The 25,761-nt window shown below is 39.4% G+C and overlaps 1 protein-coding gene across 1 annotated transcript in view; it reads left to right on the top strand.

The window, feature by feature from the left end:
• Positions 1–20,672: 20,672 nt before the first annotated feature.
• Positions 20,673–25,761, top strand: part of LOC127643681 (dysferlin-like) — a 138,547-nt gene continuing 133,458 nt past the window's right edge. The window contains exon 1 of the mRNA XM_052126504.1: positions 20,673–20,760. Within this exon, the coding sequence (XP_051982464.1) occupies positions 20,673–20,760 (88 nt within the window). The remainder of the gene's footprint in view (positions 20,761–25,761) is intronic.

Here is a 25,761-nt window from a genome sequence, read left to right as displayed (position 1 = left end):
CTGCACCACTAGTGCTATGGTTCACTACAAAGCTGTTTCTTTCAGATCAAGTTTACAGTGTTTTTTGTGTGTGCATATATATCTATAGGCATACATTATGTTACTTATCAACTACAGCACTCATGGCCTTTCATTATTGTTTCCAAGAAATCCTTACTTCTGTTTATATTATACGTTATGATCACCCTAGAGCTCCAAATGAACAAGGCAAGGGTGAAAGATGTCTTGGACTGTCTACATCTTTAGATGGATGAAGCCTAACTTACATCATTCACTCCTGTAACCACCAGAGTAACCACCCTGACTGACCCAGCTCCTTCTCATGGAAAGAGAAGATCTGCTCAGGAGATTTTCAAAATCAGTAGATTTTGTATCAGATCTACAATAGGTTTCTGAGGTTAACCACCAGAGGGCCTAGTCTCTATAATATTATTTTATGTTGTCATGGCTCTTCTTTGTTTGCACCTGTTCCTTGTTATGTTTCATAAGTTACATGTAATATAGCCTGCTTCATCCACTGGCTGCTTGACAAGTCTTTCATTTTTTCCCTGACTTAATGAATGATGACTTTTCCTGAGTTAAAGACTACTGTTGATTGTACATATATTCAACTTATTTTCCAGTCTGTGACATCTGTGGAGATTCAAAGTACAAATATGTTAAGGGTATAAAATATAACATTTAACATCAACATATTCCATGGCAGATAACACAAGTAGCTAAGCCCTAATACACCCCTTGTAGAAATATCAACACTATCAAGCACACCAAATACATTTGTTTTCAAGAAAACAAATTGGTTTCAAATATATGTTTTATTTGTTTGGGTTCAGATGACTGTTTCATCAATAAAGGATTGCATTCTTTATTAGAGACTGTGACCAGTGGCCAGAGTGGGAAATGTTTTTATATGTGTAGGCTTGGCCCTGTCCCAAACGGCACGCTAAGCTAAGTCCTCCTCTGAGTGCAGACTTTGGTGACATAAGCGAGTGCACACAGACAGGGTGCTAATGAATAAATGTACATACATATATGTATCAGCTTTCTGAAGATAAGCTTTCTCAGTGGAAAAAAAGCAATCCAAGTGGGGGTATTTCTCCCTATTTCATGGTAGCCGGTGCACTAGAGTCATTCACTATAGAAACTCTGCCATTTTAAACAGCACGTCCTCTCCAATGTGGAAACTCTAGTAAGAGGTAAGCTTGTTGAGTTCTGTAATTAATCACTTTGTTGTGTCTCTCAGCTGTGATGAGCAGTAATGCTGAAGTTGTTCGTTTAAAGCCGTTTAAAGCTATTTTCTTGCTTTAGTAGTGTAGTAGTAATACGAGCAATCATGGAGAGCTGTTGTAAACACTGGCTGATGCGGACTCACTTCACGTCACCTAACTGGCTCATATTACACACAAAAATGATCTTTTGCCATCACCTGCTGGATAACTTATGTAATGTAAAAAACAAATACATGTAAAATGAGACACATATACAGTAGCTCTTAACACATATGCACTGCTCTTGCACTTCTGTTTAGAACGGCACGAACACAAGCAGAGTGATACACACAGTGAAGCGTCCAAGTGCTGATGGTGTGAGACCATCAATGCTCATGGAACATCTCTCATCCAATCAGATTTGAGGACCGGAACTAACTGTTATATATATATATATATATTAGGGCTGTCGATTTAACACGTTAATTCAGTGCAATTCATTTTTATAAAGAATAACGTGCTAAAAAAATGTACGCAATTAAATCGCAGTGCCCCCTGACCGTAATAAGTACGATTCCTGAGAAATGCAAGCTTGTAGTACCACCTGATTACTCCAGAGGCCAGTAAGTGAAATTTCAGCTGTGTGGCAAAGCGCAGATTATACAGTGAAGAAAACACTTCAGTAGACACACAACACAAACATGCGGTACGTTCTTGCGTTCAAAACACTTGATGGAGTGCAAATTCAATCTAGGGGATCTCAAGATGTGTTCTAAGTATTAAACTATATTTAACTTGACACAGTGACCTACAGTATATATATACTGTAAAATGACTTTATTATTATTATATTGATATGATATTATTATTGTCATTACTGATAATAAACATAATAATTTGATGATTTCTACATGGGACCAGAACTTGTGTCATTTGAGACTGCAGGAAAAGGTAAATACATTTGAATTGACCCAAACTGAACTCGGCAGAATGGGGTCAATGTCCGGGTACTGGGACTTCTGGTGTGATCATATTGGCTAAGAATATACTTTTACCTTCCACATAAAAAAAATTACTGAAATTTTAATAGGTAACAATGCCATTACATGTAAATAAAAAAAATGGTTATTTACAACAATCAGGTTTACATTTGTACAGGATTATGGAACATTACTGTATATGTGTTTAATTGTTTATTTTTTTGAGTTTGCATTAACTATATAATTATTTAAGAATTAATAAGTATTCATTTTAAATAGTCCTGTCTAGTGCTGCATTTTCATGTTAATTACGTTATTATACACAAGATGTTCAAGCATCAGGCTTTATACACAACATATCAAGTTCAGGTTCATCTACACTAACTTGTATATGTTGGGGCTTGGACTGGGGTTAGTTGGTGTGATTTTAAAGTAAGTGTGTGCAGTGTTTTGTGAACTTACTAGAGGAACCTCCCAGTGTTAGTGATAGGTCAGTAAATCTTTTGTGCCCTGCTGGCAAAGCTGGCACTGCAACACTGCAGAACTCACTGCCAGAAACTAAGTAATTAGAGAGAGAGAGAGAGAGAGGTAGAGAGAGAGAGAGAGAGAGAGAGAGAGAGAGAGAGAGAGAGAGAGAGAGAGAGAGAGAGACAAATAAGAAATACACAGTACGGTAGAATGAAGCATGTAACTAAATCTGTTAAACTGCCTCACCTTGTTTGCTTTAGCACTCATTATCCAATGTGAGTCAGCCAGTAGGGTGTGTCAGAAAATCACAACATGAACTTTGCTCATGCATATGTGCAAGCAGACTCAAACATAAACGCCTACCTCAGTTAATGGTTCAGTATTGTGCATTACCTCCATCTATAGTTCAGAAACGTATGTTTTAAAAGCCAATACATACGCAGCCTCAACAATTAAAAGTGAATTATAGGAACAGCTAACTAAACCTGTGTGACAAACTGTAGATCAATGATTCTCAACCAGGGGGGCATGGCATGTGGGTTTAGCTGCCATATCATTCTGCAGCTCTCGCCTGGTGACACACTGGATATAAGCAGGGTTGAGCCTGGTTAGTACCTGAATGGGAGACCTCGAGGGGAAAACTAAGTTTGCTGCTGGAAGAGGTGTTAGTGAGGCCATTAGTGGGTGTTCACCCTGTGGTCTGTGTGGGTCCTAACAGTATAGTGACGGGGACACTATACTGTAAAAAGGCACTGTCCTTTGGATGAGACGTTAAACCAAGGTCTTGACATTCTGTGGTCATTAAAAATCCCAGGGCACTTCTTGTAAAGTGTAGGGGTGTAAACTCGGTGTCCTGGCCAAATTCCCTCCTTTCTGAATCATGGCCTCCTAATAATCCCCATCCATTAATTGGCTTTATCACTCTACTCAATTCTCTCCTCCAACAGCTGGTGTGTGGAGAGTGTACAGGTGGATGCTGCACACTGGTGGTGGTTGAGGAGAGTCCCCTGTTCACAATGTAAAGCACTCTGAGTGTAGTGTCAGAAAAGCGATATATATACAGTAGATGTACATTTTGTTCACTAGGGGCCCTCAACAAACTTCTAAGGGGCCTCAAGATTACTTATAAATATTACTTAAGATTTACGACATTTAAAAAAAAGAATATTTCTTAAGTAATTTTTCCACCATCGGGTCGAACCGTTCTCTTCACAAAACCATACCACTCCGTACCAATCCAAGCACGCTGATGTGGTTACACCTTCTTTTTCCACTGCGGTGGGAAGAAATCTGGAGAATTTAGGTAACAGATCTTTTGGTGATAACGTGAATGTGGGGCGAGTGCACAGTTGAGTATGATCGAATGTTTCTGTTTTTATGACTGCTTTTCCCCCCCTTGGCTTTACTCTGCTAATACACAGGAAAGACACAGCCCATGCCGCAAAAAGCAAGGCAAAGAGAAAAAGGTGAGAGGTTTATTTGATGAGGGCTTGTATATGCCACCGGACACGAACACACAAAGGTAGAAGTTCCCAGACTAGCTAAAAAATATATTTATTGACAAATTATAATATACATTTTATATAAAATTATTTATGAGAATATATTGATATATATACATTTTTAATGAGCTAGTAATGTACATGCCTAACGAAAAATTTATGTAGAAAAATAAATGTAGGCTACAATACTAATTAAACAATCATCATAAAATCGTGAAGGTACATTAAATATAATTTTTTTTTGTCAACTTCAGCCAAATATTAGCACGGTTGAGCACAGTTGAGTACTGTTAGCTAACCTTGCAGAGAAAGGTTTATAATCATGCTGTAACCTTTCTATATCGTGCTCAGAACCGTTTGGTCCAATAGTGGCATTAGTGTACTACTTCAGCAACAATACAGTTCTTGAAACTTCTGAAATTACAAAATTAACCATGATTATTTATTTTTAATCTATTGACACTCTTAGTTTCAATTACTGTAATAAAAAAAGTTTAAAAATGAGCAGCTTTGTCATCATTAGATCAGAAGTACCAGAGGGAATACCTTAGTATGCATGCACAGGCCTTTAATATTGTCTTGCACAATGGTGGGCTTGCCTTGGATTCAAAAAGGTTGAGAACTACTAACACAGATGACATACTGAGAAATGTTATGCAAGTTCCTCTTGTCTTTAATATATTATCAGCATTTGGTTGCAAAAACAGGGACCAACAATGAATTTATCCGCTAAATTCACCACTGAGAGTTTGTAGTGTTCTAAATGAAAGGTAATGTTCACTGGTGACTTCTGTTGCTCAAACAGATGGGACAACTGCACTGAGAAGATTTGAGGGACGGAATCGGTGTCTGCTAGTGTGTGAGAGAGCTGGGGGAAGTAGGTGAATGTGTGAAGGAGAGGGTAGAAAAGGGACACTTAGGTCTCTCTCCCTTAATTCTCCATGTATCAGCAGGAAGAAAAAAAAAATGCTGGCCTCTATTGACACAGCCCTGACCTTCCCCTTATTCTGCTCCCCCAAGTGTGAAATTGAATGCCTGCCAGAAAGAATGAGGGAAGAAGAAATGAAGAGATGGAGACAGAAAGAGAAAGACAGATTGAAAGAGTGAGACAGAGAGGGGGAAACAGTGGGAAAAAAATGGGAAAAAGGATCTGCACAAAGCTAAGTGAACAATCTAATATAACATATGTTTATCAAACAGTGCAGATTGTTGCAGTGCTTCTCCATTTTTGCAGAGTTCCCAATATTATGACCATAGCAGGGATCTTTCCTCTGACACATTCTACCCTGTAAAGAGAATGGTATTAAACCTTAGTGCTATTTAAGCAATATCACCTGAGCAAGAGTGCAATATGGCCCTACATCAGCACTGCTGTGATTCGAGTGCCGTAGGTAATCAAAGCATTGCTGATTTAAGGAAATATAGCATGATTATGAGTGTGATTTTGCTTATATACAACAGTTCAATGAACATGTAAATTTAAACAATTTTGGAAAAACCAAGTACGCTCCTAAAAACGCAATTGTCCATGGAACTACTTTATTACACAACAGATCAGAATCTGCTGTTGCTGGTTCTAACCAAATGATGCATCCAAGCCTCTGTTAGTAATTCACAAATGTCACTTCAGAAATAGTATGACGGCTTGTGCGTGTGTGTGTGTGTGTGTGAGAGAGAGAGAGAGAGAGAGAGAGAGAGATGGAGTGTGTGCGATCACCTGCTGCAACACCCAAGCAGAGATGCTGTCAGCTTTCTGAAGATCAGCTTTCTCAGTGGAGAAGTAGCCGTCCAAGCGGGGGTATTTTTCCCTATTTTGCGGTAGCCAGTGCGCAAGAGTCATTTACTATAGAATCCGCAATGTAGTTCTGTAATTAATTAGTCTGTTGTGTCTCTCAGCTGTGATTAGCCGTAATGCTGAATTTGTTCGTTTAAAGCCGTTTAAAGCTATATTCTAGCTTTAATAGTGTAGTAGTAATACGAGCAATCATGGAGAGCTGTTGTATGTAAATGGCTGAAGAGGATTCACTTCACGTCACCTAACTGGCTCATATTACACACAAAAATGATCTTTTGCGACCACCTGCTGGCTAACATATGTAATGTAAAAAAAATAAACATTTAAAAAGAGACATATACAGTAGCTCTTAACACATATGCACTGCTCTTACACTTTAATTTAGAACAGCACGAACACAAGCAGAGTGATACACACAGTGAAACGTCCAAGTGCTGATGGTGTGAGACCATCAATGCTCATGGAACGTCTCTCGTCCAATCAGATTCAAGGACCGGAACTAACTGTTGTATATATAGTAATATAGATATTGTAAAGAATTTTTGTTTGAAAACATGGTCAGTGTTCTGTTAGTTTGATGTTGAATTATATTCAGTGCTATAGAGCTGAGATTGTTGGGGTTATTTTGCTGGACGTGAAACTAACAGTGTGGAATAGACTATTGTTGACATTATTTTGACTGCTAGAATATAAAGACTATTGTCTAATAAATAATTACACAGATATATGTTGCACTGGGAATGTTACAAATAACACTATGAAAATCTCCTATAAAACACTGACAGAAGTCTACATATACATATCCCTTAACACACACTTCCTACTGCAATACAAAGTTTCACAAAAGTCTATGACATATATATTGAAACATCGATCTCACACCTTCCTCTTGACTTTGGTAAAAGTAAGGGATACCAGCAGGGGAGAGGCAGAGTGGAGTCAGAGTGGGCGGAATGTATCATCTGTGATGTCATGGGGGGGCGTGTTGCCCATGGCCTCCTGCTGACTCCAGACATGTCTGGCATTCCTACGAGACCAGCTTCCATTGTACTGCGGGGCACCCTCCATTCATTCAGCTCAGGAAAAGGGAAGGAAAAGAACAGGGTAATAGGGAGGGAGGGAAGAGCCTAAAAAGCAGAGGGTGGGGTGGGATATTCAAACATTCTGTAGTAGTACAAGGTGCAGTGAGTTAAAGAGTGAGCTCAGAATTGAATTAGGGCTGTTTAAAGGGAATTAGGAATGTTATTGTTACAACATAGTCTTGAATTGTTTTTTAGCTATTTACAGTGGTTATACAGAACTTATAACACTAATTCACAAACACCTCCATTTTATGTAACTGTTTAAACATACCAGTCCAGTTGTCTTTTTATACCTTATCATCACAATCATTTAATAGAGACATAAAAATTGACATTTATATAAACTAAACATTCATTATTCAGTATTCTCAAATGTTGTGCCTGAACTAAAGTGGTTCTGTATGTTATCTGACTAAAAGAAGTCCTGATCAGATTGAGGTTTTTGACTTCTTTTATTTAATCATGGCACAGGCTTCAGAGGTTAGTTCACATGGCACTAGCACTCCATCTAGTGGCTTTGTTTGTGAATTTCATGAAATTCACACTTCTTGATGTGTCTATACCCATGTCTTCAGTCACCACTACACTACTGGTTGCAGTGCTGATGTCCATACAATAGCAGTGGATAGTTTCTTTCATTTTTTCTTTAAAAATCACAAAAGCAACTTTAAGTATTATAAAAGTAATCCATGCAATTTAGACTACTTTAAGTACATTACTGCAAGCACATGTTTACTTTGTTTTACTTTGAGTATAAATAATTTCTTTGCAAATTGATAGCATGTCACTATGCTGTCGATTGTTTAAATAGTATTTAACCCAGAATATCCAAAGTATATGTAGCCAGTGGGATGAAAATTATCAACACAGGATGCAAAAAATATATTTTTGGGGTTTATTATGATGGCTGTTTTATAAAAGGACAGCGGTCGATGGAGCCATATTGAAAAAGGGAATAAAAAATATATAAACTGTGAAGAACAATATCCCAAATTAGAACAAAAACGATTCACTGAATTTCAGCTAAATGAAAAATCAGTAGAACAAAATACAATATAATAAAATATGATAGAGGCTAATGCCAAAAGAAAATATAAAACAGGGCATTAGCCTGCCCATATGCTTCAGCATACGTCATCTTAATACATGCTTATATCATTCACAGGACTTTATACATTTAGCACATACTTAAATCACTCACAGTATTTTATGTATTTATCACATGCCTAAATCACTCAAAGCATTTCACGGATTTCCAACCAGGCTCCAAGGACATGCATAACAGTTTAAATAATAAAATTATCATTACACATATTTTCACATATAACACGTATTACACTTATTCACAAACTGGAAAACACTCTGGGCTATAAATCATTAAGTAAGATATGATTAATACTAAACTTACCAATCCAGTCCTACATGTGTGCACCAAACGTGGTCAAACTCCACACATGCAATCCATATGCATGCTTCAAAAATAACCCATAACAAACATTCAGTTTCTCTTCTGAACACATATTTAATGTTATTTATAAGAATCTTGTGTAAAATGTGATATTTACCCAAAGAATTCTCAACCAATGAACAAAACCGGGAGCTCTCTTGCACAATACATTTTTCTCACGTTTTTAGCACGAGAGAGTACCGGAAAGCGGGTGTTACAAAACTCTTAAAGGGGACCAATTAAAAGTCCAAATAATCTTAAAAGTCCAATTAATGACCAGAGTTAAATTACATGAAATTTCTCCACATGGCTACATATCGGTTCTGAGGTGTTATGATTTGCAGGTTAATTTTTGTAAAAATAAATAAATAAATAAATAATAATAATACAAAAATAAATACACACACATATATATATATATATATATATATATATATATATATATATATATATATATATACAGGTGCTGGTCATATAATTAGAATATCATCAAAAAGTGAAACTTGGATACTGTATACATTCATTCCACACAGACTGATATATTTCAAGTGTTCATTCCTTTTAATTGATGATTATAACTAACAACTAATGAAAAACCCCAAAATCAGAAAATTAGAATATTGTGAAAAAGTTCAATATTGAAGACACCGGGTGCCACAATCTAATCAGCTAATTAACTCAAAACACCTGCAAAGGCCTTTAAATGGTCTCTCAGTCTAGTTCTGTAACACAATCATGGGGAAGACTGCTGACTTGACAGCTGTCCAAAAGACAACCATTGACACCTTGCACAAGGAGGGCAAGACACAAAAGGTCATTGCTAAAGAGGCCTGCTGTTCACAGAGCTCTGTGTCCAAGCACATTAATAGAGAGGCGAAGGGAATGAAAAGATGTGGTAGAAAAAAAGTGTACAAGCAATAGGGATAACCGCACCCTGGAGAGGAATGTGAAACAAAACCCATTCAAAAATGTGGGGGAGATTCACAAAGAGTGGACTGCAGCTGGAGTCAGTGCTTCAAGAACCATCACGCACAGACGTATGCAAGACATGGGTTTCAGCTGTCGCATTCCTTGTGTCAAGCCACTCTTGAACAAGACACAGCGTCAGAACACAAAAAGGACTGGACTGCTGCTGAGTAGTCCAATGTTATGTTATCTGATGAAAGTAAATTTTGCATTTCCTTTGGAAATCAAGGTCCCAGAGTCTGGAGGAAGAGAGGAGAGGCACAGAATCCACGTTGCTTGAAGTCCAGTGTAAAGTTTCCACAGTCAGTGATGGTTTGGGGTGCCATGTCATCTGCTGGTGTTGGTCCACTGTGTTTTCTGAGGTCCAAGGTCAACGCAGCCGTCTACCAGGAAGTTTTAGAGCACTTCATGCTTCCTGCTGCTGACCAACTTTATGGAGATGCAGATTTCATTTTTCAACAGGACTTGGCACCTGCACACAGTGCCAAAGCTACCAGTACCTGGTTTAAGGACCATGGTATCCCTGTACTTAAATGGCCTGCAAACTCGCCTGACCTTAACCCTATAGAAAATCTATGGGGTATTGTGAAGAGGAAGATGCAATACGCCAGACCCAACAATGCAGAAGAGCTGAAGGCCACTATCAGAGCAACCTGGGCTCTCATAACACCCGAGCAGTGCCACAGACTGATCGACTCCATGCCACGCCGCATTGCTGCAGTAATTCAGGCAAAAGGAGCCCCAACTAAGTATTGAGTGCTGTACATGCTCATACTTCTCAGTTGGCCAACAGTTCTAAAAATCCTTTTTTTGTATTGGTCTTAAGTAATATTCAAATTTTCGGCGATACTGAATTTGGGATTTTCATTAGTTGTCAGTTTTAATCATCACAATTAAACAAAATAAACATTTGAAATATATAAGTCTGTGTGTAATGAATGTCCAAGTTTAACTTTTTGAACGGAATTACTGAAATAAACTTTTTGATGATATTCTAAGAAATATCACTGAATGCAGACCTTTGGACTTTTATAAACTGGCAATGTTTACATTTTTAAGTCACTCCAACTCTCAATTATACATTCGCTTTATAATCCTTGTCCTCCTGTTACACAAACTCTGGTCACTTTCAAATGCCACATTTTTTAGGATCCTGTCACTTGTGTTGTTTTATTTATTGTCTATGGCTAGATCCTGACATCCATGTTCTGTCTCTTGTGGTGTGTGTGTGTGTATGTTTTTGTGTAAACACACGATTCTCATTTGTGTTCTTGTGCTATGTGCTCTTGTTTGTTTCTTTAGGTGTGTTTGACTTGAACTGCATCTTGATACCGATTGGCTAGATTTGCAGGTTGCAGTCGGGGGAGGAGTTGAAAAAAGAGCCATCAAGCCGGACACTTTGTATTTCCTGTCACCGACAGATACCCTAATCCTAACCATATCATGTAGTCTGTAAGGTTTCTGCCAGGAACAATGGATGGCACCTTTCTACCATCACAGTGCAGAACCTACATCAGTCATGGCAGATGGCGTGATGTTTGCTTTCTTTATTGCAGATGAAGTGTAACTCAGATAGACAAATGCTTGAATTTAGCATAAAATAAACTGAAACATTATTCATTTGAAAAGCTTATGCGCTGCTTAGTGCCTGCTGGTTTATAAAGAGAAAATACAATAAAAGACTATATTATTTTAATACTAATAAATGAGTCAGTATTTTTTATAATTTTGAATGTCTTTTATGAATAAGCATGATATCACTATGACAAACATAATGTACAATTATATGAACATGATGTACTGTTATAAAAACACAGATTTGCTGAACTGGAGGTGTTAGAATAAACAACTTGGTATTGGCATACTACCATGCTACTCTTATTTCTGTCATAGACTGACATAGCAGAAGTAGTAAGGGTAGTATGTGAAGTATGCAATTGCGAACACAGTCTGCTGTCACGCTGCAAGTCTGGCCAATCATGAATAAGCTGTGTCTTCATTCAGAGCAGAGTCCTCCACATGGGTGGGTACCCGCGGATACCAGATGGATGAACTGCTAATATTTGATGCAACGAATGGAAAAATATTTAGATTGTCATAGACTGGCATAGCAGAAGTAGTAAGGGTAGTATGTGAAGTTTGCAATTGCGAACACAGCCCATGTAACACATCACCGCTGTCACGCTGTAAGTCTGGCCAATCGTGAATAAGCTGTGTAGACATTCAGAGCAGAGTCCTCCACATGGGAGGGTACCTGCAGATACCAGATGGTTGAACTGCTAATATTTGATGTAACGGATGGAAAAAATTTACATTGTCATTTGCTGTGGGGGACAGGAATCAATAGGCATGGGCAGACTGCAGGTCAAATAACCAAGGCTATTTTTATATTTTATTTTATTTTATTATTACTTATTTATAATTTTTGTGTGTAATATGAACCAGTTAGTTGATGTGAAGTGAATCCTCATCAACCGTTTACATACAACAGCTCTTAATGACTGCTCGCATTACTACTACACTACTAAAGCTAGAATATAGCTTTAAACGGCTTTAAACAAACAACTTCAGCATTATGGCTCTTCACAGCTGAGAGACACAACAGACTGATTAATTACACAAACTGAAGGTGCTTACTTCTTATCGGACTTTCCACACTAGAGTGGACACACTATTTAAAATGGTGGAGGACATTGCGGTTTCTATAGTGAACGACTCTTGCGCACCGGCAACCACAAATTCTCCCCAATTTGGAATGCCCAATTCCAAATGCACTCTAAGTCCTCGTGGTGGCGTAATGACGCACCTCAATCTGGGTGACGGAGGACAAATAGTTGCCTCTGAGACCAATAGTTGCCTCTGAGACCATGGCTTCACGCCATCCACCGCAGCATCCACGCACAACTCACCATGCGCCCCACTGAGAGCAAACCACATTATACCCTCTACCCTCCCTACCAATCAGGCCAATTTTGTTGCTTAGGAGACCTGGCTGGAGTCACTCAGCTTGCCCTGGGATTCAACCTTGTGAACTCCAAGGGTGGTAGTCAGCGTATTTACTCACTGAGCTACCCAGGCCCCAAAAGTACCTCTACCAAAAGTAAAAGGGGAACAGCGGGTCTGTTCCAAAACTTAGTGAGCTGCCTTGCTGTCTACTGCCTACCTTGGCAGCTGACTTCTATTACAGCATCCTTACTGAAATTATTCCATATAAGAAAGTGATCAAGTACATGTTGCATAAACAAAATCAAACAGATTTTGTTTTAATAATTTGTAAGAAATCAAGAAACATTATTAAAAACCATTAATTTGCATATAATCTGTATCATCTATTAAAGCATACAGTGCTTATGGTATTATGTAACAAGTATGATTTGATGATTATTCACAGTGACAGTCATTGTAAATTGATTTATAAGTATAATGTTGTGGAAAAACAGAACATTTATTTAAATATATACATGGCGATGCAGAGTACTGCCCCTATAAGGTGAAATTAAAAGTGATAGATATTTGCCACCGCCGCCGCCTCGTGCCGACCCCCCCACCCCCCCACAAGATGCCGCCCTGGTAACTGCCCATGTCGCCCATGCCTAAATCTGCAACTGAGTGTTACATCACACTTTAAAGGGCAACACTTCTTTTCCTTTGTTTTTTTTTTACTAAACTCTTGCTTTACTATTCTAATTATTACAAAATGGATTTGGTTCAAATATTTGTGAAAGTATTTTGGCTGCAGAAGGTGTAAAACAAAATAGATGAGCATGCTGGCCCTGTTATCTCAGTTGAATACAAGCTCAGCTATGCTATGCTTTATAATAATGGACAGACGTTACTATGCAAATCGATATGACTATACAATATGATTGACGATATGAGTATTTTTGGAGCTAATATTATTTATGTTATGACCTATCCATCCCATTACGCTTATGATCACTTGTCCCACCGCTTTTATTAGAAGCTTAAAAGCAATCAGGCTGTGCTCTGATGATCAACTATATTTATGAGAGCATTTTACCACTACTCTGTGTAAGTATGATTTTTATATCAACTACATTGTGAAGAGATAGATCAACACCTCGATAGTGTGGCACCCCTGCTACAACATCTCTCACAGTCCGGAGAATGGTCACAAACATCGCCCGCAACATATAACGTCACACAAACATGTTGGCACCCAGGGAGATATAAAAGACAAGTGATAAACCTTCACTTTTATTAAATGATAAACCAATAACCAACGAGTCAAAGTTCCTAAATGACTTGATATCAAAGCTAGTTTAGCAAATCTCTGCAGAGACAGGTGTATAAAACATGGCAAATTCTACTCTCTTTTGATAACCGTACACTTGTAGCAGCAACACTAGCGTTGATGCATTGTTTATCAGTTGGGTTGATAGGAGAGGTCTCTGAGTACAGTTGAATCCCTGCTAAGCTAACAGGAGCATTGCAGTTTTGTTTCCTTACATGTCATCTTCCGAGCATCAGGCAGTGAATTAAATTTATGGCCAGAGATTGGAGATGTCAAGCAGGAAAAATCCCACATCCGACTTGAATGGAACGCAGCATAAGTGAGTAGCATTTGGCTGGTAATGTGATCCCAACATGGCAGCCCCCCTTAGGGTACCCTCTCCATGTAGAATAAAACAGCTTTTATAAGGTTACTGATATGACTGGAGTCTTCAACTCATGTGAGTGCTCATGATTTTCTACATATGTTTGAAAATTACCATTCTTTTCTTTAGGCGCAAAACTTTTTTAATTAGGAAGAAATTACTGTGTGCACCTTTAAGAACATCCTGCACACGTGCATCATGCTTTCAGCGATTGCTTGAGAGGCCTGGGGTTAAAAGGTCATGTCGTGAAACCCCAAAAAACAAATTTTTGGATATGTTAACTGTAATGTACATGTTACAAACAATGATAGCACTCTATTATGTTTTATTCTAATGGAAAAATATCCGTTATATGCATAATGTCTGATATGAGAATGTGCCAGGACCCACATGAGGGTGTGTCAACCCACACAGAACCCAAGCCCATCCCGCCAGAATCTTAAAGATTATTCTCTGATTTTAAATATATATATATTTATATAATGTAAAAAAAACAAAAAACAAACAACGTATATTCGTATTCTTGTGAAACTGAGAATGTTAGACACAGTGCAAGCAAATTATTGTTTTGAGTTGTTCTATTTTCTTTTTTTAAAAGACAATTGGACAACAGAAGTAGTCAAATTGGTACAGGACATTGTCATGATGTGCACAAAATGGGAGATCTCCCCTCAAAGTACAGATTGAATGATGAGGAACAAAGGTAACTTAACAGAAATCCAGTGAAGTCATTTGAAATGTTTTGCGCTTTTCAAGATACATATTGTTCTAAAGCAGCTTTACAGAGAGTCATGCATTAACCCTGGAACCTTATGCCTTGGAAATCAGACTCGCTGTGAGATCTGACTCCAGCATTAAAACAGTACGGAAGCCTATTTTGTCCAGGATTTATGACTTTTTTTTTCTGTTTTCTTGTGATCACAACTTAATTTTCTCAAGATATCGACATAACAAAAATTGTTTTCTTGTGTTCACAACTTAATTTTTGTCTTTTGTTCTTGTGATTTCCACTTAAAGTTCCCGTGAGAAAACATATTTTGGCACCTAGAGCAGATCATCGTCACAGGCACAGCATCTTCATTGTCTGATTATTGCAACAGTATGTTTTATAGGTCAAGGAGATGGATTTTATCTCAGTTTTATCTAGTGACTCTGCATCTCTGTCATAATCAGGTTTCCATTGAGTAATGATGGGAAAATAAAGCTTTCTGATCCAATAGGGCTTTCATTACAAACGGATTGAAATTGAATTTGTACTCTAGGCTTCTGTACAAGGTTCTATTTACTGCCATCTGGTGGCCAAAAAATTAAGCACAACTTGCAATAAAATTTATTATTAATGCTTTTATGTCGTTTTCATCTTTATTCAACTAAAGTGTTTATAAAAAAAGATGTAATAACCAAGCGAAGGCGGCTTTATATAGGAGTTAAGAAGCTACTGTGTTCTGTTAAAAAAAAAAATACAAACAATGTCTGAGAGTAAATTAATAAGAGCCATCACAGATCACATTTTTCCCAAAATGATTGAAGCTCCGATACAGTGCTTCAATGGCACAAAGCTATTTCAGCTGCTGTAAGGCCTTGATTAATGAGATATGTGACACGCTCCTGCTCCTCTGTCATTGCAATACTTCATGATTCTCTGGAATGATTCTGCAGTAATTTACACTTAAGTTGTGATCACGAGAAACAACTCTTGTTATGTGAACCAGTCACAATATGATTCAAGCATTGCAAAGGAACTAATATTAAAGATGAGGCAGTTAAAACACTACCAGACCCGTGGGTAAACAGTTTCATTCACAAATGTTTGATATTTGCTGTGCTTGAGTGAACAGTTTGATACATTCAGATGAAATGTGTTAGGTGTACGTTGTGTTAACCCTGAAATGCAGATTTATCAATTTTAATGAGAAGCTTGTTAATTTTCTTCCGACCGAGTATCAAATATGGCTGTATTTGAGGGGCTGCCAATCAGATCAGTGGGTGTTTACATAAGTCTTAAAGGGCCAGATAGATTAAAACTAGGCATTTCAGACAGCAGGCCAGAGACTGAGTGGAAAATGATCATATATTATTAAATTATGGCTTTACTGACATTGTAAGTGGACCTCAGGGAAGATAATAAAATGATAAAAAAAAAAAAAGAGTGTGTCATGACCCCTTTAACTTCTCCATCTTGCCTGTACTTGACTCCAGTATCTCACACACTCACTGGAGACGGGTGACGTGACCTCCACTGTCTTTACTCTCATTTGTAGTCACTCACGAATGTTGCTCATCATTTGCATTGTTAAAATGTTCTCATCTTTGTTTTGTCACTCTACACGGCGATTGTCACCAGTGGTCACTGCAGCTTGTGTTGAACAATGTCTCCGGTGGTGTGAAAAAATTTATGTTACCATAAGGAAGAAAAAAAAGTGTGAAGCCACCAGGAAAAAGCTTCTTTCATAGCACTTATAAAATCACATTGAACATGGAGTTGCATGGACTACTTTATGATACTTTATCTTTTTTTGAAGCTTTAAAGTGAATTATCTACTGGAATTGTATTGAATGGACAGACTGGGATATTAATTGAAATATCACCACCTGTGTTCCTCAGAAGATTTGGACGGACATGAGGGTGAGTAAATTATGACAAAGAAATTGTTTTGGGTGAACTATTACTTTAGAATGGAGATGCAGCTCCTTTTCACTTACCCTGGAAACATTTTTGCCACTCATCTGTTATTTTAGATTTGTCATCTGATTAAAAATCTTTGTTATAGCTCAGCGAGTAAATACGCTGACTACCACCCCTGGAGTTTGCGAGTTAGAATCCCAGGGCGTGCTGAGTGACGCAGGTCTCCTAAGCAACCAAATTTGCCAGGTTGCTAGGGAGGGTAGAATCACATGGGGTAACCTCCTCATGCTCGCTATAATGCAGTCCGCTCTCGGTGCAGCGCGTGGTGAGTTGTGTGTGGATGCCGCGGTGGATGTCTCCACGGTAATGCGCTCAACAAGCCATGTGATAAGATGCACAGGATGACAGTCTCAGATGAGGAGGCAACTGAGATTTGTCCTCCGCCACACGGATTTAGTCACTACGCCACCATGAGGACTCAAAGTGCATTTGGAATTGGGCATTCCAAATTGGGGAGAAAAAGGGGATAAATAAATAAAATATAATAATTGTTTTCATCATGAAATGTGAGAGATACAGAGGATGGAACACCAATGTTGAATCAATTTGAGAAAGAATGTCAGAGAGTTAATTCACTTGTGACCTAACTTGAGTGTTCAACTTGAGCAGTTATTTTAAACATATAAAATTCATAAAATACTTGTAAATAGCGATAAAGGAATAATTCACCCCAAAATTTTAATTCTCTCATATTTACACACCCTCATGCCATCCCAGATGTGTATGACTGACTTTCTTCTGCAGAACACAAATGAAGATATTTAGAAGAATTTCTCAGCTCTTTTGATCCATACAATGCAAGTGAATGGATGCCAAAAACTTTAAGCTCCAAAAATCACACAAGCCAGCATAAAAGTAATACATATGACTCCAGTGGTTAAATCAGTGTCTTCAGAAGCAATATGATAGATGTGGGTGAGAAACAAATCAATATTTATGTTCATATTTACTATAAATTCTCCTCCCTGCTCAGTCAGCCTCACATCAACTTTCACTTTCACATTCTTCTTGTTTTTTTTTGGTGATTCACATTCATCATGCATATGCCCTCTACTGGGCAGGGAGAAATTTTACTTAAATACTGATGTTTCTCACCTACACCATTCATATTTCTTCAGAAAATATGGATTTTAACCACTGCAGTCATATGGATTATTTTTATACTGCATTTTTGTGATTTGTGGATCATTACATTTTGGCACCCATTCTCTTGCATTGTATGGACCTACAGAGCTGAAATATTCTTCTAAAAATCTTAATTTGTGCTCTGCAGAATAAAAAAATTCATGCACATCTGGGATGGGATGAGGGAGGGTAAATAATGTCCTGGTTACTTCTGTAGCCTCCTTTCCCTGATGGAGGGAATGCGACGTTGTGTCGATGAAGTGACACTAGGGGTCACTCTTGGGAGCCCGAGACACCTCTGATCTTTGATAAAAGGCCAATGGGAATTGGTGAGTGGTATTTGCATGCCACTCCCCCGAACATACAGGTATAAAGGAGCTGGTGTGCAAACCTCTCATTCAGGTTTTTTGCTGAGGAGCCGAGAGAGAAGATCCTGGCCATTTCAGCAGGTAGTCCAGCATTGTAACCAAGATGTTCCCTATCTGTCACTCACTCGACGTTGTGTTGATAAAGTGACACTAGGAGTCCCTATACAAAACACCAAAACTAGCTGAACTGTATTACGTGAACTAGGCTGACACGTAACCTCCCGCAACGTTGTTATGAGTGTCGAACGGCCCTTTGGGGACAAGTCGACTGCCCAAAAAATAAGGACAGGCTAGCCCAGTCGTGCCTCTTTTCCTCTTTTTTTCTCTCTCCCAAAAAAAAGAGTGAAATTTGTCAACCAACTGGAACCACCAGTGTCTAAGTCGGAGGGATGTCACTCCCAAGAGGAAGACACCGCGGAGACCACACCCCACCCAGAGAGGAGGGAGGGGAAGTATTTTGTGTGGAAATGCGTAACGGAAAACCGGACACAGCAACGTCAAGGCTACTCCTCCTGGGGTAGCACTTGCAGTTTCACCACCTGATCCCTAAATGGGGTCGTGGGAACCTTCTCAATATCACATGAGAAGATCTCAGGGAGGGGGGAGGAGATACATCTTCCCCACAGTCCGTCGAAACTCCTTGGCCACCCCATCATCGAGGGTAGTGAGGGCGAGGGAGCAGAAAGATCTGGACCGGGTAGTAAAAGGTGCCTCCCACGACCTTGTCAGCTCCTCGTGCACTTCCAGGAAGAAGCTGTGAGCGGTGCCGCGGGCCCAGGAACCAATCATCGAGCCGCAAGGGTTCAGGGGAGAATGGAGGGTTCCAATCTAGCCTGACGGTCATGGCTCCCCGGGAAAGCATGACCATGGGGAGCCATGACTGGGCGACCGTACCCGAGAAGGAAAGCCCAGCCGAGACCTCCGTGTCCGACTGGACGAGCCCGCTTTCCGATGCTGTGCTTGAGCTCATCACGTTCGCAGGCCCCGAACAAGGTCCACGTACGATGTCTCCGTGTGGGCAGCGCCCAGACATGAAAGACAGTGATCGTGGCTTTCAGAATGCGAGAGATAACGACGGCAACCAGGAATAACTCACAGAAGGAAAGGCATCTTTAAAAAGACGCATCTTTAAAAAGACATTTCTGTGTGTGCCACTCATTTAGAATCTACTCTTTTAGGATTTATACTCTTTTAGAATATACTCTTTTAGTTGTTCTGCCGAAGTGCCCAGAGGCGATCTCTGCAGTGCACCAGTTCAGAAGGGGGAGAAGCCGCTGTATTGCACTGTCAGAATACAGCAGATGTGAATGGAAGCCATGGGAATTCAGCTCAATGAATATCAACCGCTTAGCTCCGAAGAGAAAATCTGAATGAGCAGTTTGCACGCCAGCTCTTTTATACCCGTATGTTCAGGGGAGTGACATGCAAATACCATTCACCAATTCCCATTGGCCTTTTATCAAAGATCAGAGGTGTCTCAAGCTCCCAAGAGTGACCCCTAGTGTCACTTCATCGACACAACTTCAAGTGAGTGACAGATAGGGAATGAGAGATTTTTCATTCCTTTAAACTCAGCTATACTCAAATACTCAATTGTTTAAATAGAAACTGCAAATTCTTAATAATGAAATAGAAAGTGACAATTATGCGGAGAGTGTTGAGGTCATGGATTTATTTTTTCTATTTATATTCTATTTATGTTATATCTCAACACTAAATAGATATAAGGAAACACAATATGTCTTTTGTTTGTCGTACACTTGCCACAAGAGTATGACCATGTACAATTTAGGATGTGTAAATGTTTTTGTTAATGTGTTTGTGTGCATTGTCATTGTTAAGCTTGCCCTGCTTGCCTGAATGCAATCGTAAGATTACAACCTTACTAAATATATTTTATGGCAATGTTATTACTGTTTAGTCAATCTATAATTTACTTCTGTGTACATTGCTCTGCAGAAATTCACCAAAGCCATATTAGCATCAAGAAAATTGAATTTGCCCAAACTTGTGAGTCACTGTTGCTTCAACAGGTGCAGACCAAATGTTATCTGGCCCTTTAAGAAGAGCTTTGGTCTGTGATTGAAAGGACAATGTGTATGAGTCAGGAGATTTAGAGCTAGTGAACGTGTCTGTAAGCTGCCAGGAAGTGACACCACAACCATACAAACAACAGTCCCATACTCTAGATGCAGTCTGTTCGGAGTTTGACTCGTTTTCACACATCTCCATTCTCTCCTTCATGTCATTTCTTTCCATTGCAGTGCCATTCTGTCTTGCATTGAGAGACAGATTGCTTCTTTGGGACTTATTTGGATCCAGACACACCCCTAGTGGTCCATCTCAGTACTGGACTGCAGTGCTGTGCAGTGACTCAGTAGTTGTGCTGAGGTATTGACGGATCCTGCTGTAGCTACTGTCCACCCATGCTGCGTGTGTTTATCCTGTGCGCCCAGAATGTGCTGACGCACGATGAGGACAGTAGTGATGCCTACTGCACCGTCACATATGAAGGTAGGAGCCAGAGGAATGGACCAGAGTAGAACAAATGAGGAAAATTGAGGATTATTTAAGTTTAGTTTATGGGTCTGTTAACTGTTCTGCAGTGTTGTATTTTGCTCAGAATGGTGTTTTCCTTCTCTGCACATTCAACTATCTTTCCCTGTTGTTGTCTGTCTTCCTACTTTCCAAGTGGACTATTATTGGAAAAGCAGATGCAGTCTCTCTCTCTCTCTTGTTTATATATATGGGTGTCCTGTTGCACTTAGTGTGTGTGAGCGAGTGAATGATGCAGAGCTGCTGTGTGTTTCTAAGAGATGCTGTGTCATCAGAGTTTGGGTTCATTGTGGGGTTCTTAAGCCTCTTATTCTCAAAGCTTTTAGGGGCCCATACTTAATGTGAGATGGACGAGAGGGGCCTCCTCTGTGCCAACCCATCTTGTCTTTTTAGCTTAAATTTACCACTCAGACAATCCAGGTCAGTGTTTACCCTATATGCATTTTGCAGCGGCGCTGCGCTACTGCTGAATTATGAGCACTGCTGTTGGGATTTTACATGGTTAATGTGAACACACACACACACACACACACATGCACATTGTCACTGTAGAACACACGTGTCAAACTTGCTTCATTTCAAGTGGCCCACAAGCTCAATTTTGAAATGTAAGATGGAAGGGAATCGCAAAGTTTCACAGAACAATCAGTTTTCGCTTTCCTCGTGAATATGTATGAGCCTTCTGAACTAAAAACTCTTCAAAAATCTGTCATCTGTATGTTTTGAAGTGCATTTTCTTGCTTCAATAGCAGAACGAAACGCCACTACAAGGGTCAATTATCAACACGGCCTAATCATAGCAGCACGAGGGCAGAGCAGGTGCAGTAATTCCCGGATTGGTCTCAACCGCACAGACTATTTTAAATGCACTTGTGAACCAGTGAGATGTGTGGCGGGGATTGCGAAACCCATTTGAATGTGGTACAGAATTGTCTGTTACAAAACTCTTAGGTCTCGGGGATGAAACTAGTTCATAAACAACGGCACCACATTCTAAACAGCACTGACAAAGAAAACAGGAGAAAACATAAATTAGAATGCATTTCAATTCTCAGATCACAACACTTACAAAAATGTACCATGGATTTACTGTATTAACTATGGTAATTGTGACAGAAAAACTATAAATGTATTTAGACTGCTGTTTTTCATTACAAAAATGCCACAGTCCTTTATAAGAAACCATAGTTCCTATTCATGGTAGCCAGGAGCCATGCATGGTTTTAACTATGGTTATTATGAAGTATTACAAGTATCATTGTTAAAACTATGGATACAATATAAGAACTATGGTGCATTTTCATAAATAAGTTATCAGTTTTCCATCTGTGTGAAATCTGTGCTCTTCTAATGCTCTCTGATTGTAGGAAAATGTAAGTTGTTAATACGCGTTAATACGGGTCCGGTGTTGCAGGCTTGTGGATGTGCGCACAACAGCACCACTGCTGAAAATAATCCTAGGGGAAACACTGCAGGTGTACTAATTACTGCTTTGTTAAGCTTCTCAGGACACACAAAATGTCAAGGCCTTTACTATTAAATGGATAGTTCACTCAAAAATGGAAATAATGTCATAATTTACTCACTCTGATGTTGTTCCAAAACTATATGACTTTCTACCTTCTTACTCAAATGGAAATATTAGGCAGAATGTCACAATCGCTATTCACTTTCATTGTGAGGCATCACAATTTCTCCTTGTGTTCCATGAAAAAAAAAGACTCATGCAGGTCAGAAATATAATAGTAAAACCATTCTATTATTATTCTGTTTTACAATGTTTGTGTGATGCTGGTTAATTAAATAGCTATCTGACAAACATATCCATTCTTCTTCTTTTTTGAAAATGACCGGAATTTAGTTGCATCTCACCCCCACAGACATATTTCAGTAACCCTCTGGGTTGATACCCTCTGTATTTCCAATAAGAGAATAGTCTTCATGTTCTCAATAGAGGGCTTGTCAAAGCTTTAGTCATGAGGCAGTCATATACTAGCATACTCAGACAGCAGTAGGGGTTACAGTGTTATAGTGCTAAATCATGATATTAGATTAATTCAATGGTGCTTTACCTTCCATTACATCCATTCACCAAGTATATATTCTAGATGAGCTAAAACTAAAGTCTTCTGTTCTGTTTTTTGTCTTTACTGGTTTGATTTTTGCAATTTTGTACTGTAAAGATACAATAAAAATTCTTATGGAGTGCAAAGTTATGTGGTAGACCAGCTAAATGCAAATGTCTATGAATTCAGTACAAGATGCAAATGAAGAAGTATAAACACTGGAGGTGCATTGTACAGAATGAGGTATAATATATATGTGTGTATATACATTATATATATTTATATGTATATATATATATATATGGCCAGTGACCATAACAGTGCAAGTGGCATTAAGAGGTAGAAATGATATGCAAAGAAATGTGCAAAAACATTTCACTCAGGCACTGAACATTGTAGTGTTCAGTGCCTGAGTTTAGAGTTCAGTAGGCTGACAGCTGAGGGAAATAAACTGTTCCTGAGTCTGCTGGTGTGACAGCAATGTCTCCTATAGCGTCTCCCAGATGGGAGAGGAGTAAACAGACCATGGTTGGGGTGAGAGATAGTGCTTTGATAATGCTTCTCACCCTCCTTAGGCAGCGTTTGTGGTGAATGTCTTTGATGGAGGGTAGCAGAACACCAGTGATCAGGCAGTTTTCACCACCCACTGGAGTGTCTTCTGGTCTGAGACAGTGCAGTTGCCATACCCAACTGTGATGCAGTTTCTTAGGATACTTTCAATAGTGCAGCGGTAAAAGTTCAGTAGGATGTGGGGGGACAGGTGAGCTTTCCTTAGCTTCCTAAAGAAGTAAAGGCGCTGTTGCACTTTTTTGATCAGAGTGGAGGTGTTGTAGGTCCAGGAAAGATCCTCAGAGATATGGACACCCAGGAACTTGAAGCTATTCACACGCTCCACTTCGTCCCCATCAATGTAGATGGGAGTGTATGTGTGGCCCTTCCTGGTCCACCGGTAGTCCTCAATCAGCTCCTTGGTCTACTGAGTGTTGAGTGTGAGATTGTTGTTGGCACACCACACTGCCAGGTGCTGTACATCTTTCAGGCCATCTCAACATCACATCACCACTGATCAGGCCTACCACTGTGGTGTCATCTGCAAACTTGATTATGGAGTTGGAGCCATGCTCAGGTATGCATTCGTCAGTGAAGAGGGAGTAGAGGATTGGACTCAGCACACAGCCCTGTGGTGCACCAGTGTTCAAAGTGAGGGTGGAGTTATGGTTGCTGATATTAACAGACTGTGTTCTGTTAGTGAGAAAGTCCAAGGTCCAGTTGTAGAGGGAGGGGCTGATATCAAGATCAGTGAGCTTGGAGAGCAGCTTGGATAGGATCACAGTATTGAAGGCAGAACTGAAATCAAGGAACAGCATCCTGACATTTGTGTTGTTTTTGCCAAGTGAGTCAGGGCGGAGTGAAGAGCTGAGGCGATAGCATCCTCAGTTGACCTGTTGGGTTTGTAGGCGAACTGATGTGGGTCCAGTGTTGAGGGCAGGCAAATTTTCAGGTGGGAGAGGACCAGCCTCTCAAAACACTTAGTGATGATGGGAGTAAATGGCTGTTCTTTGGTTTGTAATCTGTGAGGGCATGGATGCCTGTCCATTTACGTCGAGGGTCATTGTTCATAAATTTGTCCTCAATCCGCAGTTTGAAATTGTGTTTGGCTGCTTTAATTCCCCTCTTCAGATTGGACCTGGATAAATTGTAGGCTTCCTTGTCGCCAGATCTGAAAGGAGCATCACGTGCCTTGAGCAGGAGATGGATTTCCTTGTTCATCCAGGGTTTCTGATTGGGGTATGTTTTAATTGTTTTATGGGTAGTTACCTTGTCGACACACCTGTTGATGTGTTGCAGAATTAGTCTATGTATTAATGTCCGTGTGTGAGTCCAGGTTGGCCTAAGAAGCAAACGTATTCTAGTCTGTGTTCTGAAACTCATGCTGTAGTGAAGAGTCTTCTCCTTCCAGCCATGCTTTTACAGTCCTCACTGTGGTTTCACACATTTGATGATGAGGGTGTATTTGGTGAGTAGGAACAGGGATAAGTGATCAGATTGTCCAACATGAGGGAGGGATGGAGGCTTTGTAGGCATCAGAGAAGTTTGTATAAACATGATCAAGAGTGTTGTCTCCTCTTGTAGGGCTAGAAACATTTTGATAAATATGGGGAGTGCTGTCCTCAAATTGGCGTGATTGAAATCCCCAGCAATGATATAAGCTCCGTCCGGATTTGTTGTTTGCAGTTTACTAAAAGCAGAAGAGAGTTCCTTCATGTCTAGCTTAGTATTAGCATCAGGGGTACATATACTGCAGAGATTCTGGTAGATAATCTACTAAACTACTAAATTCACGGGGCAGGTAAAAGGGTCAGCACTTGATAAAGAGGTACTCAATTTCAGCAGAACAGTGGGATTTGGCTGTTAGCACCAATGATGCAAAGATAGAACATGCAAACACCCCCACCTTTGCTTTTACCGGAGACCACAGCCATTCACAGTCAGCTCTATAGATATTGTGTCCCTCTAGCTCAATTGTGCTGGTTGGAATAGTGCTTCAAACAGAATTTAAACATTGAACATATAGAACATATTGCTGAGGCATTGGGAAGTCTAATCATGTCTAAAGCATGTCTAAAATATGCGTGTCTTTCCAAGATCTACAATTACAATACACCACAAATACCTTGTTAGAATGGCAGAAATACAGGTGGTAATATTAATGGGCCATGTTTTCATTAAATCACCTATAAACCACACTTAATTCATACATATCAGCATTTTTTAAAGATTGTTGATGTAAGTTCAAGAGTCAACGAGATTCCATTACAACTTTCAGCATTCTGAGTCATGGCAGTAGGTGGGGCTCCATGCCTGGAAAAGTCCAGTACCAGTATCAAGCCTA

This window comes from Xyrauchen texanus, chromosome 1 (assembly GCF_025860055.1).
Source record: "Xyrauchen texanus isolate HMW12.3.18 chromosome 1, RBS_HiC_50CHRs, whole genome shotgun sequence".
In the NCBI taxonomy this organism is placed as follows: domain Eukaryota; kingdom Metazoa; phylum Chordata; class Actinopteri; order Cypriniformes; family Catostomidae; genus Xyrauchen; species Xyrauchen texanus.
Note: the sequence above shows the minus strand (reverse complement) of the source record. Positions and strands in the feature narration are given on the sequence as shown.